At 53.6% G+C, this 1,449-nt stretch overlaps 1 protein-coding gene across 1 annotated transcript; it reads left to right on the forward strand.

Annotated features, from left to right (window-relative positions):
• The first annotated feature begins 570 nt into the window (after positions 1-570).
• LOC149836275 (uncharacterized protein At5g39865-like) lies at positions 571-1,449 on the forward strand. The gene has a single exon (XM_090009741.1). It carries the CDS (start codon positions 571-573, stop codon positions 1,447-1,449), a length of 879 nt encoding a protein of 292 aa, XP_089865867.1.

The following is a 1,449-nucleotide window of genomic DNA, read 5'->3' on the forward strand; positions in this document are numbered from 1 at the left end:
AGAACACACATCACCCTCCCTTTGTGTTGAGGCTCAATTCCTTTAAGCTAAAGGAGCTGCTCGTGGCTCGGCGCGCTAACAGTACTAAACCGGTCACAAATGAGTTGAACCAAGCCGAGTCATGAGCTGCTCGGTTCGTTTACCAACCCTGTTAGACGCCTGACCTGTATCTAATCGAATCTTATACGTTTGAACTGAAAATACAATCCCTTTGATTATTTGAACTGAAAATACAAACCGTAGCGGTGGTTTCTCCACACAAAAAAAGAAAAAGGCAAGTTGAACGGCATCTCGCCGCACACGTGTACTAATCTACGACAGCGGTGGAGCCAACGCGTTCCCTTTCAGATAGACATAAATGTGCAGAGAGCCCTGAAACGCTCCTCCCTACAGCTCTACGCATTGTCCATTCACTTCATCAAATGTTGCGCCCAATTCAAATTACAAAAAACGAAAAAGAGCAGTTTCAATTCAAAAGAGCACCACCCCTATCTGTAGACTCTTCAAAAAAATATAACCCACGCACTCAATTCCTCTCCCTTCCTCTTCCTCTAGGTAGCTTTTTGTCAGATGGGTTGCGCGGTGTCTAGGCTCATCACCGACGAGCTCGAAGGCGATGACGACTCGACCATCCATGGAGGACCAGGCATCAGTCACATCGTCTCCCTCACATCCACCACGTACGGCCTCCTAACCATGGACTCACCTTACGTCAAGCCGACCGAGAAAGGCTCGAAAAGGTTCGGTCTCGGCCTGTCCAGGGCACCCAGCCCGCTCACATCGGCACCCACGGTGCCAAGGTTCATCATCCACCGAGCCGTGGATCAACCCGAGATCATCAACGCTTGGGAGCTCATGGAGGGTCTAGAGAACGACACCCTCAAGCTCTCTCCGTCGGAGACGGCGATTGTTGGTGAGAAATCAACAGTAGGGGAAGCACTTTCTCTCTGTGTGAATCACTTGGGAAATCCAAATCCGAAGGCGTGCCCTCCAGGAGGCCAGAACGCGGTGGTGTTCTACTCGACGACGTTGGGAGGGATCAGGAAGACGTTCGAGGAGTGCAACAGGGTGCGGGCGGTGCTTGAGGGGTTGGGGGTGATGGTGAGCGAGAGAGACGTGTCGATGCACTACGGCTACAGGGAGGAGCTGAGGGGTTTGGTGGGGAGAGGGGAGGGGGCGGGCGTGCCCAGGGTGTTCATCAAGGGGGTGCACGTAGGAGGGGTGGAGGAGGTGGTGAGGATGCACGAGGAGGGGAGGCTGGTGCGGATGGTGGAAGGATTGCCCTTGGCGAAGGTCGGTGAGGTGTGCGATGGGTGCGGTGGGGTCCGGTTCGTGCCCTGCTTCGAGTGCAACGGGAGCAGGAAGCTTGTGATGAATAAGAGGAAGATGGCGTTGAGATGCCCCGAGTGTAACGAGAATGGATTGCTTCTGTGTCCCATTTGTTGTTGA

Source organism: Nuphar pumila, chromosome 6 (assembly GCF_984573655.1).
Source record: "Nuphar pumila chromosome 6, dmNupPumi1.hap1.1, whole genome shotgun sequence".
Taxonomy (NCBI): Eukaryota; Viridiplantae; Streptophyta; class Magnoliopsida; order Nymphaeales; family Nymphaeaceae; genus Nuphar; species Nuphar pumila.

Bases quoted from the DNA above. Each gene is read 5' to 3' on its own strand.
- LOC149836275 (XM_090009741.1), top strand. From the start codon at position 571: ATGGGTTGCGCGGTGTCTAGGCTCATCACCGACGAGCTCGAAGGCGAT.